Below are 13,489 nucleotides of genomic sequence, written 5' to 3'. Positions count from 1 at the left end.
GTGAGCAGGATATCTCAAAAAGTTATGGACGGATTTGGACGAAATTTCGTGGATAAGTTGCGTGTGTGACAAATTGATTGTTTTTCACGAGGATCCGGATGCGGATTCTGGAATTTTTCAAGTGATTCTTCACCATTGAGAGATTGGGCCAAAAACAATATTTCAAAAAGTTGTGGATTGGCAATGACAAAACTTGGTGGATGTTTATGCGAGGTGACAAGAACAAGCCGCTTAGATTTTTGTGCAGGTCCGGATCCAGATCCAGCCTATCAGTGGGATACAAAACATAAACCGTTCAGCCTGGTAGAAGTTTGCACTCTACCGAGCGCCATTCTAGTTACATCCGCAACCGAAGGTGGACAGAGGTTATGTTTTCACTCCTGCCTGTCTGTCAGTGAGCAGGATACCTCAAAAAGTTGTGGATGGATTTGGATGAAATCCGATGGACGAGTGTGTGTGACAAGGATGAAGTGATTAGATTTTGGTGAAGATCCAGATACTACAATTTTTAAGTGATTCTTTACCATTGAGAGATAGGGCCAAAAACGATATACATCTCAAAAACGATATATAAGGCATCTCAAAACGTTGTGGACGGGTTATGATAAAAAATGGTAGATGAGTTGGGTAGGTGACAAGAACAAGCCGATTCAATTCTGGTTCATGTCCGAATCCAGATCCGGCCTATCAGTGGGATAAAAAAAATGTAAACTGTCCATCCTGGCGCTGGTATGTGCTCTACGGAATGCCGTTCCACTTTCAATTCTGTATTTGTGAGGTTACAATGATTTTGATCATATTTATGGATTGTAATGGTGATTTGTGAAGAAAATTTAAAGGTCACTGATGAAGTGCACAGTGTATGAAAGAGAAGAGATTTTCTCACAATGAACAACCTACTGTAATAAGATAGATCATCCATTACACTGAAACTTGGAAATAATTACTGCTATATGTTTACATGCAAGTGATTACGCTGGTTGAACTCATCCTCTTGGCAGAATGCCAGGCTGTTTGGGGCAGGTGTTTGATGTTTAGGTGCAGAGTTTACATTTTCGTAAATGGACAATTGAAAAACACAAACCCTTGCAGAACTTTGTGACTTCCAACCTGTTCTAAACTATGGTAGACTTACATCACAGTAAAAATAAACCTCTCTAGATCATATTGGCTAAACCAGCATGAGACATTCAAAAGAGACATCCAATAGACTCTCACCTGGAGGTATTCTGAATATATAATGTCTTCTTTCTTGGTCTTGTCAACATGATTCTGGGGTTGGCTCTCGTTCTCTTCTTCATCATTGCTCGGTTCAGTTAAGCTGTCAAAAGACAGGGTTAAGACATTTCTTTGGTGTGCATTGTTGTTTGCTATGTGTGCATTTCTGAGACATCCGTTTGTTTGCCATCACGAAAAGCACAGGGATCTCCTCATTCTGCCAGCTTGCAAAAAAAAAAAAAATAATAAAAATCGAGCAACCTTGGACCATTTTCTTGGATTGCGTCTTTCACGCTGTGTCGGAAGCTCAAAGCGACGACAATGCGACATACATATGTCAGTGTTCATGAAACAAGTAACTTTGAGGAGGTGACACTGACTTATCGATGCACAAAGCAATCTGTATCCATTATCATTAAGCATGATGTGAAGTCATGGAAAATCTGGATATTTAAGATAAAAGTACAAGAAAAGGGATTCTCGCACTTAGAAAGATAGACAGAGTGATACATTGTTAACGGAGGCACTGGAGTCATGTTGGGTTGGAATACTCCCAGGCTTTGAAAGAAACGATCATTGACCATCACCCACGGACAATCACGTTGGTGCCAAAGCTGCATCACAATAGAACATCCCTCGGTGTGTTACCTTCAGAGATTACAGGTACGTACACGATTGCGGGCAGAAACGCAGGGACAACTCGCGTGGAGATTCAACCAAACTGGGCGACTCTTCGTAGTGGAATCCATTGTATGATTTATTGGCCGTTTCCCTCCTGGATTGGCAAGATGGTCTCCAGGTATGTATGCGCCTCTTCGTTGTTTAGTGTGGATTGGTATTCCAACCCATGAGTTATAAACTCTCATCCTGGTGTTTCACAGGCAGGCCAGCATTAGGTCATGGCAACAATGTGTGCGCCATCCCTCGGATGGACAATAAGACAAGTGTCCAGTCTGCCAGGATTAGTTGGTGAACTTTAAAGATCCCATGGTGTCCTTCATAAAGAGTAGGTGAGCTATTGCCGGCACCCTGAACTAATTAAAAATTTCTACACACTCGGATGATTATCCTGCACCAGAGGGGTAAATATCCCTCTATCCAGGATATCCCTCGATCTCTCCAGATGAATATCCAGGGTTGCAACGCCTTGCCAAAAGACTGTGTCGGCAGAATCTCTCTGTATCAAACGTGTGTGTGTGTGTGTGTGTGTGTGTGTGTGTGTGTGTGTGTGTGTGTGTGTGTGTGTGTGTGTGTGTGTGTGTGTGTGTGTGTGTGTGTGTGTGTGTGTGTGTGTGTGTGTGTGTTTTTTGAACCCTCATTCATCTGAGTGAGTGGAATGTGAGTAATGTAGATATCCGGCACATCGACAGTTTCACGATTTCAAAGATGTGAAGACCCCATATGGAGTGCGATCGATTGTCTTTGTGCACCTCAGCTGATGTTTCTTGCTGAAACACATTACAGAAATGGCGTGAACTTTCAAAATGCTGACTTTCAGGCCAACAGAATGCTACAACCCCATGTTAGCAAGTTCATTCTCCCCCTTGCTGGCAAGTTCAGCAGATTCAGGGGCTCAGTTTGAGATGGGGTGGTTTGCCATTTCCCTAATACCTATCGATACACAATCTGAGCAAGAATTTAAAATATGGTCATGGTAGCGGCACACAATGACTTAAAAGGCACAGTGGGATTATTAATGTCCACAAAGGAGTGCTGGAGCAGGGGGATTGAAGCAAAGCACGTGCGTACTCAACAATGCAACACAATTTGCCAGGTTTGTAAAAATAACGATGGTTTGTAGTTGGATATGTTGTTCGGTTGGAAACTGCACCCAAACTAGACAATTCATAAACGTCATAAGTAAGAGTAAATTGATTAATGAAACCACAAACTCACAGCGCAGCGTTGGCGTATGGGCAGCCCATCCTGAGGACTTCTGTTTGACCTCCGGAGGCGTCAGCCTCTAATGAACAACGACCAGAGGGAGGGGCACAGTTTAAGGTTCACGGGTCAGGGCTGCTGTGAGCTAACAATATTCATGAATAAGTATTTCTCATCACTGGTTCTGTCAGCCCACCCCGATCCCCACCATGTTACATCAGACTCCACCTTACCTCGCTCTGCACAGCTTTACTGTGACCGAGTTTTACACTTTCAATATCCATATTCCAGTCAGGTGAAAAACAAATCAAATCAAATGAAATTTCAGTTTTAGTCAAAAGACAACAGAACAAGTAGCCAAATGACTTAAATAGTTCAGTTCCATCAAAGTAAAAATTGTATGTATATATGTGTATATATATATATATATATATATATATATATATATATATATATATATATATATATATATATATATATATATATATATATATATATATATATATATATATATATATATATATATATATATATATATATATATATATATAACAGGGCGTGGTGGCGTGCGCCTGTAATCCGGCTACTCGGGGGCTTGGGTTGGAGGATCGCTTGAGGACAGGCACTCTGCGCTGGGCCATGCTATGAGAGGGTGCAGGGCAGCCCGGAATCATGGCGAAACCCAATCCTTATCCCTCTGTCGGAAGAGGCGACCAGGGTTGTGTCAGGAAGGGCATCGAGCATAAAACCTATGCCAAATCAGTATGCAAATCATACCGGATGATCCGCTGTGGCGACCCCTCATGGGAGCAGCCGAAAGAAGAAGAAGACATATACATACATATAAACATATATATATATATATATATATATATATATATATATATATATATATATATATATATTGGGGAGAACAAGTATTTGACACACTGCCGATTTTGCAGGTTTTCCAACTTACGAAGCACGTAGAGGTGTGTAATTTTTATCATAGGTAGACTTCAACTGTGAAAGACGGAATCGAAAACAAAAATCCTGAAAATCACATTGTTCGATTTTTAAATAATTAATTTGCATTTTATTGCATGAAATAAGTATTTGATACCTCAGAAAAACAGAACTTAATATCTGGTACAGAAACCTTTGTTTGCAATTACAGAGATCAGACGTTTCCTATCGTTCTTAACCAGGTTTGCACAGACTGCAGCAGGGATTTTGGCCCACTCCTCCATACAGATCTTTTCCAGATCCTTCAGGTTTTGGGTACTGTCGCTGGGCAACAAAGACTTTCAGCTCCCTCCAAAGATTTTCTATTGGGTTCAGGTCTGGAGACTGGGTAGGCCACTCCAGGACCTTGAGATGCTTCTTACGGAGCCACTCCTTAGTTGCCTTGACTGTGTGTTTCGGGTCGTTGTCATGCTGGAAGACCCAGCCACGCAACATCTTCAATGCTCTTGTTGAGGGAAGGAGGTTGTTGGCCAAGTTCTCGCGATACATGGCCCCATCCATCCTCCCCTCAATACGGTGCAGTCGTCCTGTCCCCTTTGCAGAAAAGCATCCCCAAAGAATGTTTCCACGTCCATGCTTCACGGGTGAGATGGTGTTCTTGGGGTTGTACTCATCCTTCTTCTTCCTCCAAACACGGCGAGTGGAGTTCAAACCAAAAAGCTCTATTTTGGTCTCATCAGACCACATGACCTTCTCCCATTCCTCCTCTGGATCATCCAGATGGTCATTGGCAAACTTCAGACGGGCCTGGACATGCGCTGGCTTGAGCAGAGGGACCTTGCGTGCGCTGCAGGATTTTAATCCATGATGGCGTAGTGTGTTACTTATGGTTTTCTTTGATACTGTGGTCCCAGCTCTCTTCAGGTCATTGACCAGGCCCTGCCGTGTAGTTCTGGGCTGATCCCTCACCTTTCTCATGATCATTGAGGCTCCACGAGGTGAGATCTTGCATGGAGCCCCTGACCGAGGGAGATTGAGTGTTATCTTGAACTTCTTCCATTTTCTAATAATTGCGCTAACAGTTGTTGCCTTCTCACCAAGCTGCTTGCCTATTGTCCTGTAGCCCATCCCAGCCTTGTGCAAGTCGACAATTTTGTCCCTGATGTCCTGAGACAGCTCTCTGGTCTTGCCCATTGTGGAGAGGTTGGAGTCTGATTGATTGAGTGTGGACAGCTGTCTTTTTTGCAGATAACGAGTTCAAACAGGTGCAGTTAATACAGGTAATGAGTGGAGAATGGGAGGGCTTCTTAAAGACAAAACTAACAGGTCTGTGAGAGCCGGAATTCTTACTGGTTGGGAAGTGATCAAATACTTATTTCATGCAATGAAATGCAAATTAATTGTTTAATAATCATTCAATGTGATTTTCAGGATTTTTGTTTTAGATTCCGTCTTTCACAGTTGAAGTGTACCTATGATAAAAATTACAGACCTCTACGTGCTTTGGAAGTGGGAAAACCTGCAAAATCAGCAGTGTATCAAATACTTGTTCTCTCCACTGTATGTATGTATGTATGTATATGTATATATATATATATATATATATATATATATATATATATATATATATCTCTTCTTCTTCTTCTTTCGGCTGCTCCCGTTCGGGGTCGCCACAGCGGATCATCCATATGATCCGCATTGTGATTTGGCACATGTTTTACGCCGGATGCCCTTCCTGACGCAACCCTGGTCGCCTCTTACGACACAGGGAGATGGTACACCTATTTTAACCGGGGTATACACCGGCCCAGTACACTGGTACTCATTTCGCCGACCTCGGAAGGATGACAGGCTGAGTGAACCCCCTGGTGTATTAATTCAGTGGCTCAACGGGGTTTGAACTCAGGACCTTTTGGATCCCAAGCCGCTGCCCTAACCACTGCGCCAACACCAGGTGTATATATATATATGTATATATATATATGTATATATATATATATGTATATATATGTATATATATGTATATATATGTATATATATATATATATATATATACATCCATATAGATACATATATAAATAGGCCTATAGATATAAATATATACATATATATATATATATATATATATATATATATATATATATATATATATATATATATATATATATATATATACATATACATATATATACGAGGTGTGTTCAAAAAGTATCCAACATTAACTTTTCGTGCGTAAACAAATGAAGCTAGGGAGGCGTGGTTTGGTGCAGTATGTAGGCGATCCTAATCCATATGCGTGAATATTTTCCCGCCTGCAGAAGCTGTCAGTCGCCGACAGACCGCCGATGAGTGAGGGAGTGTAAGTGAGCGCCGTCGGATTTTCGTTTTTGACAAAATGACGGAAAAAATTGAACAACGCTACTGCATCAAATTTTGTGTAAAGCTTGGCGATTTCCAAGTGGAAACGATCCGCAAGATTCAAAAGGCCTTCGGGAACGAAGCAATGGGTACCACACAGATAAAATAGTGGTACAACCGCTTCAAAGATGGTCGCACATCAGTGGAAAGTGAAGCACGTTCTGGTAGGCACTCAACATCTCAAAATGAGATCGTTATTGACCAAGTGAGGACCTGCTGATGCAGGATCGTCGAATCACGATCAGAGAGCTTACAGATGAGGCGGGCGTCAGCATTGGATCCGTTCATTCCATTGTGACTGAGGATTTTGGCTTAAGGAGAATCTCAGCGAAGTTCGTGCCAAAGCTGCTAATGATCGAGCAGAAGCAACTCCATTTGGAGATCGCACAGGACATGCTGGAGACTGTGAACAGCGATCCCAATTTCTTCAACACGGTGATTACTGGCGATGAGACCCCAGTGATCCGTCATTTTGTCAAAAACGAAAATCCGACGGCGATTAGGATCGCCTACATACGTGCACCAAACCACGCCTCCCTAGCTTCATTTGTGTATGCACGAAAAATTAAGGTTGGATACTTTTTGAACACACCTCGTATATCCAGATATATATATATATATATATATATATATATATATATATATATATATATATATATATATATATATATATATATATATGTAGATATATATATATATATATATATATATATATATATATATATATATATATATATATATATATATATATATATATATATATATATATATATATGTATTGATATATATATATATATATATATATATATATATATATATATTGTTACGTTTGAGGGGGGGTATGCATTCAAAGGGTAATTAGGATGTTTAATTAGGTATGCCATGCTGTTCGAGTTTACCAGGATCTCGATGTAATAAGTAGCAATTCAGTGGTGATAAGTTGTCGAGTAAATGTTCATTTCTTCAAGGGGGGAAATGATAATTGTCACGTAATTAGATAGGGACACGGGATAGGGTAAGTTTGTCTGCGTAAACCCCTTTTGGTATTCTCTGGAGACTGGCCGTGACGTCACAGGACAGGGCTGCGGATGGCTCCGCCCCGTGATCACGATTGGCGGAAGGCGACGGCGGTGGGCCAATAAAACGGCTCGATTGGAAGTGATGAGGACGGGAGGATAAAAAGGTTCTGTTCGGGGTCGAAAAGGAAAAGGAAGAGGAAGAAGATCGGGACAAAAAGATCGTGTTTTTTTGGTGTGGAGGCTGTTGCGCGGAGAGCGTCCTTGTTGTTGTGCTGATTCGATCGTGTTCTTCATCGTGTCTTGGAGCCTTGCTGAGCCTCGTGCCTCACCTTAGTTGGCTCTGGGCTTCTGCTGACTCGGAGTACGGGGTCGAACGGCGGGCGGACCTGCCTCCCTCTCCTGCTCGCAACTTGGCGCCAGAACTGGTTCCCTGGCGGCTGTGAGCGGACTTGGGCCAAGACCAGGAGGTCGACAGCACCACGGTTTCTCCTGCCCCCCTGACGACAGCAAGGCCAGCTCGTCCGATGCCGATCCAGGGACAGTTGCGTCCACACCACGGTCCAGCCTGACCACCAGAAATAGCTACGTTTTGTGTGTGTGTGTGTGTGTGTGTGTGTGTGTGTGTGTGTGTGTGTGTGTGTGTGTGTGTGTGTGTGTGTGTGTGTGTGTGTGTGTGTGTGTGTGTGTGCGTGCGTGGCGCCTTGGAGGGTTTGAGATCTGTATATTCATTGGAATTGTCTGTGTTTTTCCCCACGCCCGACCCCACACCATCCCGTCGAATCGCCCCGGATCCCTTTTCTTGCCGAGTCTTGTTATTTCTGGTTAATGGTAAAAACGAATAAACATCATCAACTCAGTGAAAAGTGACTCGTGCCACCTTCCTCGTCCTGTTTGCGGTAGAGCGATTAGAACCGCCATGTTTGGGTTATAAATAAATAAACCGCCTCCATCGTTTCAGCTCATTCTACGTTGGCGGGACTCTTCAAGTGCCGTGGACGTCACAATATATATATATATATATATATATATATATATATATATATATATATATATATATATATATATATATATATATATATATATATTGTTCTGGATTCCCACCCGCCGGCGTGCGAGCGACCGCGTTTAACCAATAGCGGCCGCTTCGCCCACCAAACAGACAATCCAGTCGCGGCTTTCCGGATTTCCGCCGAAAACCAGCCACGGGTGTGTTTTAAGCAGACCACAGCCTAGTCAACACTCTACCCGCGCTACAGGGTCAATCGCCGAATTGTCAATATACCTGATTAATCGCATAGGCAGACTACCGAGAGACTGTACCTCAACGTGGCCCGCTTAAAACGAGCCGCTTAAGCAGCTCGCTTCGTTTTGGGATAACCGAGCGGGGTATTATCGCGCAGCCCCATTGGACCCGATCTCTTTATCGGCTATTTAAAAAACAACTATATTCCGAACACAGAACGGCAGTTCAATTAAGGGAAGAGGACGCAACGAACGGGTTACATTTGAACAATCACATTTATTTCACAACCAAACATGCACGTATACAGTCAAAGATGCGGTTATGCAGTCATGCATGCAAACAATGCACGTATTTAATCATGCAATGAATGAGGGTAGGGACAAGACGCGAGCAAGACAAAGAGCTACCACCGTCTATTTATTATGTACACACTTATACAGTTCTACTTATGGACATGGCGCCACAACATTCACGCAAAGAAACAAAGGAAAAACCCCAGGACAGACGAGGGGTAGACTGGACCTCTTGGGGTCTTTATAAACACAGAGCCGTGTAGACCGCAAAGGCTCCGAGAGACCGGGCTGGCTACCTTCACCCTCGTGGTGACTTGCAAGGGCGACCCTCGACGTCCCCTCTCCAACGACCCACGTTAAGGCACGGTACGGCAGGCCGCGCTTTGGCTACGCTGCGCTCCTCTCTCTCCAGCTCCCTACTGTGGCTACACACACCGCCCACAAGTCCGACACGACACTCTCTCCTCTCCTCCACACACCTCACAACCTCCAGCAGACGACCATCAGACTTGCGTTCAGCGTGCCCCTTTATCTCCACGGTGCCTCGCCCTCCCTTTCGCCCCCCCCTTCCAGCACGCGCCGGAAACTTCCAGAAGCAGGGCATTTTACTCGCCTAATCGGGGCCTTTCTTTTATGTCTTCATCGCTTTTGTCTTTTCCGCATGTTTGTCGTTGGGGGGAGGGGTGAGGCCGTTGTCCGTTCTCCCCCGATGAATGCCAGGCTTCTCGCAACCGTTCTGAGGTGGAAATGCGGTGGTGGTGTGGTTGGCGTTATGGTGGCATGGCTGAAGTTTTGTGGTGGTCTTGATGGTGGTGTGGCTGGCGTTTTCAGTGGTGGTGAGGGTGGTGTGGCTGGCGTTTGTGGTGGTGTGGTTGGGCGGTGGTGGTTAAGGTGGTTGTTGTGAAGGCGGCTGTTCATTGTCTGTGGGGATGTTGGCGGTTGACAAGAAGGTTGTTGTGGTGATCGTGCTTGTTGTGGTTGGTGGCGCTTTGTGGTGGTAGTAATGGCTGTTGGTCCAAAATAACGATAGTAAAAGAAAAGCAGATAACTCAAAGATCACAGCCCTGCACACGAATAATTTCCCTTTAAACATCGGTGGGGAAATCTATCTGAACACAGACTTATCGACATAACTGGTCTAAGGACCTATATGGTGCTCTGCGAATTTCCACAGCCGTAACAATATATATATATATATATATATATATATATATATATATATATATATATATATATATATATATATATATACATATATATATATATATACACATATATATGTGTGTATGTGTGTATATATATATATATATATATATATATATATATATATATATATATATATATATATATATATATATATATATATATATATATATATATATATATATATATATATATATATATACACACATGCATATAGATAGAGCCTGGTGGTGGTGTAGTGGTTTGTGTAGCAACTTGGGATCCAAAAGGTCCTGAGTTCAAGCCCCGTTGGCCGCTTTAATTAATACACGCCAGGAGGTTGACTCAGCCTGTCATCCTTCTGAGGTCGGCGAAGTGAGTACCAGTGTACTGGGCCCCGGTTAAAATAGGTGTACCATATCCCTGTGTCGTAAGAGGCGACCAGGGTTGACTCAGGAATGGCATCTGGCGTAAAACCTGTGCCAAATCATTATGCAGATCATAAAGGATGATCCGCTGTGTCGACCCCTAACGGGAGCAGCCGAAAGAAGAAGAAGAAGAAGAAGAAGAAGAAGAAGAAGAAGAAGAAGAAGAAGAAGAAGAAGAAGAAGAAGAAATATATATATGTATATATATATATATATATATATATATATATATATATATATATATATATATATATATCTCGATATAGATATACATATAAATATATATCTCGATATAGATATACATATAAATATATATATATCTAGATATAGATATACATATAAATATATATATAGATATACATATATAGATGTACATATACATATATACATATATACATATATACATATAAAGATATAGATATACATATATAGATATACATATATAGATATACATATATACATATATAGATATAGATATACATATATAGATATAGATATACATACATATATACATATATAGATATAGATATACATATATAGATATAGATATACATACATATATACATATACATATACAGTAATCCCCCGTTTCTCGCGGGGGTTACGTTCTAAACCTCCCCGCGCTAAGTGAAAATCTGCGATGAATGGATGCCTCCCCAAAAAATCGACTCGTCTGGTCTGGTTGGTTTTGGAGTGATCAGGTTTGAGGTGCCTGAGATCGACTTGTCGGTTCCGGAGGTGCCGGAGGTGAGGTGAGGTGCCGGAGAGGTGAGGTGCCGGAGACTGACTCGTCTGGTCTGGTCGGTTTTGAGGTGCTGGGTACGAGCAGTGCTCGTCCAACGGCGGCAAAGCTTTTTCCTTCCTGAAGCATATATCGAGCACCTTAACCTTCTCCTGGAGCGTCAGCACCTTCCTCTGGTGCTTCGGTTCCTTGCCAGAAGCCTTAGAAGGTGCAGGGCGTTTGGGCAGCATCGTGGGGCTTGGAGAAAAAAACGTAGAAAATATTCGAAGTTCACAAGCGAAACTTTGTCTCGTGCGTTGTGTGACTGGTCGAGCACCACGCGTTATAATTTATTGCTTAAATAATTTCTATTTTATACATTATTACCGCGATGTACCGGGGGAATCCGCAGAAAAAATTAGTTACGTTCCAAGGGAAAACCCGCGATGAACTGGGGCGCGATAGGTGAACCGCGATAAAGCGGGGGTTGACTGTATATATATATATATATATATATATATATATATATATATATATATATATATATATATATATATATATATATATATATATATATATATATATATGTATATATATATATATATATATATATATATATATATATATATATATATATATATATATATATATATATGGAGCCTGGTGTTGGCGCAGTGGTTAGGGCAGCGGCTTGGGATCCAAAAGGTCCTGAGTTCAAGCCCGGTTGGGCCACTGAATTAATACACCAGGGGGTTGACTCAGCCTGTCATCCTTCCGAGGTCGGTGAAATGAGTACCAGTATACTGGGCCGGTGTATACCCCGGTTAAAATAGGTGTACCATATCCCTGTGTCGTAAGAGGCGACCAGGGTTGCGTCAGGAAGGGCATCCGGCGTAAAACATGTGCCAAATCACGATGCGGATCATACGGATGATCCGCTGTGGCGACCCCTAACGGGAGCAGCCGAAAGAAGAAGAAGATATATATATATATATATATATATATATATATATATATATATATATATATATATATATATATATATATATATATATATACATATATATATATATATATATGTATTGTTATAAATTTCCGCCCGTTCGGCGTGCGCACGACCTTTTCAGCCCAATCCAGGCCGCGCGTCCACCAAGCGCGCAATCTAGTCGTAGCTTCCGGACAAACGCCGAAGCCCAGCTACGGGTATTTTTCAGACACCATAAACGCGCCAATCCCTCTGTCCACACGCTACAGGGTCGATCGCCGAATTGTCGATGTATCTAATTATTCGCGCGGACAGAGATACTGGGAGTTTATACCTTGACAGGACCTGCACGAAAACGAGCCGCTTAAGCAGCTCGTTCCGTATGTGAATGCCGAGCGGTTATATATCGCCAAGTCCCATCGGACGAGATTATTATGTTTATCGGCTTTAATTAGCTAGTTAATTCCCCGAAAACTCCATGGCAGTCAATGTGAGGAAAGGGACGCAACGAGCAGGTAACATTCAACAATGGGGACATTTATTTGTACAGTGGACATGCAGTCAATGAATGGGGATAGGGGACAGGACACGAGCGAAAGCCTACAGTTGAGTTCTATTACATAATGTACAGGCACTTAACAGTTTGTTATTTACTACAAGACAAGGCGCCACAGACTTTCATGCAAAAACCCAAGAAAGAAAGAATCAGCTCGTGAGCCTTTAATGTACTCAGGGCCGGGATGACCAGAATAGGCCCTGAGAGACCGGGCCGGCTACCTGGCCACCCTCATGATGACTCGATGGGTCCCCTTTATCGGCGACCCCTGGTGTCTCCGCTCGGCCTGGTGCGTCGCGAACACGCCAGTCGCTTGGGCGGCTTGATGAGCAGCTTGTACGGTTCTCCTCGGTCATCCGGCCTTCACTGCGACCTGGCCTAGCCTAGCTGACGACGTGCTGGAGGAGCGAACGGGTCTCGACCCCGGCTTTCTGCTGGCAACCCTTCCACTCCGAACTCCAATGGCTCAACTCATGCCAGTCTCCAACCCAGCCAACACGACGAACTCCGCTCTACCAACACACCACCGCTCAACCGCCTTGTCGGCGAGGGTACGTGGCTTTTTATAGCCGCAAGGGGAGGGGCCGCTGTGGGCTTCAC

At 42.8% G+C, this 13,489-nt stretch overlaps 1 protein-coding gene across 3 annotated transcripts in view; it reads right to left on the bottom strand.

Annotated features, from left to right (window-relative positions):
* Window positions 1–13,489, bottom strand: part of TDO2 (tryptophan 2,3-dioxygenase) — a 122,670-nt gene that overhangs the window by 89,405 nt on the left and 19,776 nt on the right. For 2 of the 3 annotated variants that reach the window (XM_085864020.1, XM_085864021.1), the window contains exons 2-3: window positions 3,115–3,181; window positions 1,219–1,321 (exon numbers count right to left, since the gene is read on the bottom strand). In XM_085864020.1, the coding sequence (XP_085720146.1) occupies window positions 1,219–1,321; window positions 3,115–3,181 (170 nt within the window). The remainder of the gene's footprint in view (window positions 1–1,218; window positions 1,322–3,114; window positions 3,182–13,489) is intronic. The other variant, XM_085864022.1, reaches the window with a different exon arrangement.

This window comes from Eptatretus burgeri, chromosome 18, assembly GCF_056783735.1.
Source record: "Eptatretus burgeri isolate ZD-2024b chromosome 18, Ebu_testis_v1, whole genome shotgun sequence".
Classification (NCBI taxonomy): domain Eukaryota; kingdom Metazoa; phylum Chordata; class Myxini; order Myxiniformes; family Myxinidae; genus Eptatretus; species Eptatretus burgeri.
Note: the sequence above shows the minus strand (reverse complement) of the source record. Positions and strands in the feature narration are given on the sequence as shown.